Below are 3,651 nucleotides of genomic sequence, written 5' to 3'. Positions count from 1 at the left end.
TGACTTGAGTGCATCTCATCCTTTGCACGAACCACCTCTGCAGTGAATATATGTTTTGTTTAGACTTTTCCTGCCTGGCATCCATTCCTTTATCTTTTTTTTTAGTCAGAGCCCTTCTGTTTCCCTTGGCGAATGATCCCGATACATTGCACATCATCTTGGTGGGACTGCTCATACTGTTTTTTTGCCTTTCTCCAACCAAGAAGCAAGTGACCAATACCGGGCTGGCTCATCAGTGCTGCTTCCATGGACCAGAACTTGGAGTCAAGCAGTGAAAGGGATGGCAGATTCATTTCCCAACCGCAGTGCTCAAGACTGTCTAGGACAGTGGTTCTCAACCTGTGGGTCGTGACCCCTTTGGGGGTCGAACAACCCTTTCACAGGGGTTGCCCGATTCATCACAGTAGCAAGATGACAGTGATGAAGTAGTAACGAAAATAATTTCATGGTTGGGGGTCACCACCACATGAAAGGGTTGTGCCATGAGGAAGGTTGAGAACCACTGCTCTAGTCCATAGGATGCTCCAGATTTGAGGATGCCCTGGACCCTAATCTTCCAGAGATTGTTACTCCTGTTTATGTTTCTGATCACCCAAAGTCTTCTAATATTGCTGGTAGGTGGACAGCAACCCTGTCGCCACAGCCGGACCCGCTGCCAGCTCTTGCCCCCACCTCGTCCTTGACTGTAGCCAGGGTGTCCATCTAGCTTCTGGGGGGGGGTCTTCTTCTTTGCTGCTCACCCTCTACCTGATCAAACAGGGTGTCCTTTGCTACACATGCCCTTGAAAACAAGCACGCACACACCCTTTGAATTAGCCGTGGTTTCCGGTGTGTGCGGCCAGAGAAAGCTGATGTCATCTCCTCCTTGGTCTCATTGGTCCCGGGGGAAGCTCTTGCTGCCCACATCCCCAGAGGGATCACTTTAGAATGACAAGCCAGATCACGTCATGCCTGTGCTCAGAGGAGAGGAGAATCTACACCCTTTCAGAAGGGCACTTAAGGCCCTCCTTGATTTGTCTCCCAATTTCTCCATCAATTTTTTCCCTATAACATACATCTGCTGGTGGTAGCTAAGGTTTTGTGTCAACTTGGCTGGGCCAGGATCCTTAGCAGTTTGACAATTAACCTACTGATGCCTCATGAGGTGATCTAACACAATGTAACCCCCTCCAAAATGGGATCTGCTACGAGTGCCAGTCAGTTGTATGAAGATAACGGTGTTATGCAACACCTTTACATAGATTCAATCAATTTCAAGTTGGCCTGCTCCCAATATAAGTGGATGCTGTGGAAAAGCTTGCTTGCTTTTTGCTGGGTCTGGATCCTGTCACTGGCTCTAATTGACCTCCAGTTTTGGGACTTGAATTGATGGCCTGCCATAGACCTGTCAAACTTCTGAGTCACCAGTGGCTTGCTGCCCTTGGATTCGGTTGCCTCTGCAGCCACAGGCCTGTTGTCTTCACGCCAATCTTGAGTTCATCAGCCCCCTCAGCTCCAAGGCTCAGGAGAAGCCTCTAGTGAACAGCTGGCCAATGGAACTTGCCTTAACTTTGGAACCGGCCTGTTTCTACAATGATGTAAGCCATTAAAAAATAATAAAAATTTCCTATATGCCTACATCTGTAAGCTCCATTGATTTTGCTTCTCTAGAAAACCCAGCCTAAGACAACTCCACATTCTTGCCGTTTCCCCAGCATGCTATGCATCGTTCTTCCTCTGGGGGAAAGAATCCTGGTTGGCTGAGGTGGACAGAGTCCTACCCTTGCATCAACTGTAACAGAACGTGAGTCCTCAGTGTCACTGACAGGGTCATGGCGGAAGATCACTCCCCTGGTGCAGAGGGAGGAGAGGAGCAGGCTAGACGTGGATCTCTAAGTTCCCTTCTTCCCAAACTCTTCCCCCGTCCTGCCTCCCAGCCCCCCAGCCCAGCACCAGGGACTCACATGTAAGCCTTGTAGTTGCAGCCGATTTTCTGGATGCGGACGTCGTACTTGGAGTCAATGAAGGCCTCAGTGGTGGCGTAGGTTTGGGCCATGGCGACCACGCTGGTGATGTCCTGGTAGTCATGCTGGTTTTCCACCTTGATCTGGGGCAGGGGGTGGGGGTGGGGCAGTGTTACTTACACTTATTGAGTCCCTACCCAATGCCAGGACCTAGTGCCCCAATGAGAGAGATAGATGAGGGGGATGCGACTCCTAGCCTTGTGATGCCCCCCCCCCTCCGCCTACTAGCAGGGGAGGCAGACAACAAGGCACAGAGAGGAAGTGAGGAATCCCATTTGTGGTTGCCGAGGGGAGCTTTAGAGATGAGGCTGACTGAGGTTTGAAGAGTGGATATGGTTTTCCGATGGGTGAGGGAGGGGCAGTCTTTGGAGAGAGTGAGGGTGTGCAATAGCATTGATGTGAGCAACCATTCATCCTGGGCAAGTAGGCAGGAAGGTGGGTTGGCAGGATCATGGAAAGAGAGGGCATGGATTTGAGCCTGAAGCCATGCAGGGGAGGAAGAGGAGCTTCAAGCAGAAAGTGGCCAGACTTCAGAAGAACCACATTAGCCCTTATGTAGCGGTGGGCTAGAGGGGTGTTTACATGGGAGACAGATGAGAAAGAAGGAAGCCTGCTTCGTATATGTGTCCATCTTGTTTGTGTGTGTGTGCGGCGTGTGTATGTACGTGGCGAGTCCGTGGGAGGTGTGTGTGACATGTGTGCACGTGCAGTACATATGTGTAGTCTGTGGTGGTTTTGCATGCACATTGTGCATTATGTGTGTGTTATGCGTTTGGTGATTCTATGACGTGTGTGAAGTGTAGAGAGGGTGGTGCGGTGTCTTTTAGGTGTGCATGCAGTGTGTGTATGGTGTGTCACATAAATGTGTGTTGGTTTTTGTGTGCCCGTGTGGTATGAGCATGTGTCATGAGTATGCACTGGACAAGGTCAAAGGCCTCAGGGAGAAGCTCCCACTACTTCCTGGACTGAGGCCAGGAACACGGGGCCAGCCCTGGGTTTAAGGGAAGCCCAGGAAAGCCTCTGAGGCCAAGTGCAGGATGAAGGCCAGAGGCCCATGGCTGTCATCTCAGACACTACAGACACCCCCTGCTTCCTGTGAGGGCCCTGCTCGTCCACTTCCTCCCTGTCACCTTCACCAGGACGGCGAGGAGTGCCGATGCTGGGCCAGGCTGGGTGGGAGGATCCTCTGAGGTGGGGTGAGGGTTGGGGGGTGACAACCTCTCCTTCTAGCCCTTTCTTGCCTGCCGGTCAAGGCCCGGTGCCAGCCTGACTGCGCCATGATGATGCCCACTGCTTACAGAGCATTCCCACAGCTCTCCCAGGGCCCAGCCTGGGTTCTGACCCAGGGAGGTGGCCGTCAGTCGCATCCCATGGATGTGGCCAGAGATTTCTTGACTTGCACAAGGTCCTAGAGCAGTTTAGAGCAGGGTTTCTCAAAGTAGGCAGTATTCCTCCCCACCGGGGGCTGTAAAAGCAGATGCTTCACTTGATCCCAGAGGATCAAGTTTCTCATCGCCAGGGGAGTCGTTTTTCTTTTCTGAATAGGGGCTGGCGGGAGGCCAAATAAATTTGAGAGCCTATAGTACGAGTGAGGGATGAAGCTCAGGTCCCCAGAGATTCAGCTGTGATATCCTTCCACCTCACAGGA

The 3,651-nt window shown here is 51.9% G+C and overlaps 1 protein-coding gene across 1 annotated transcript in view; it reads right to left on the bottom strand.

The window, feature by feature from the left end:
• Positions 1 to 3,651, bottom strand: part of SYN3 (synapsin III) — a 548,280-nt gene that overhangs the window by 38,353 nt on the left and 506,276 nt on the right. Inside the window, exon 7 of the mRNA XM_004700321.3 lies at positions 1,944 to 2,086. Within this exon, the coding sequence (XP_004700378.1) occupies positions 1,944 to 2,086 (143 nt within the window). The remainder of the gene's footprint in view (positions 1 to 1,943; positions 2,087 to 3,651) is intronic.

Source organism: Echinops telfairi, unplaced genomic scaffold (assembly GCF_000313985.2).
Source record: "Echinops telfairi isolate 266 unplaced genomic scaffold, ASM31398v2 ScPeMD7_2;HRSCAF=8, whole genome shotgun sequence".
Taxonomy (NCBI): Eukaryota; Metazoa; Chordata; class Mammalia; order Afrosoricida; family Tenrecidae; genus Echinops; species Echinops telfairi.
The sequence above is the reverse complement of the archived record's forward strand: the minus strand, read 5'-3'. Positions and strand labels throughout refer to the sequence as shown.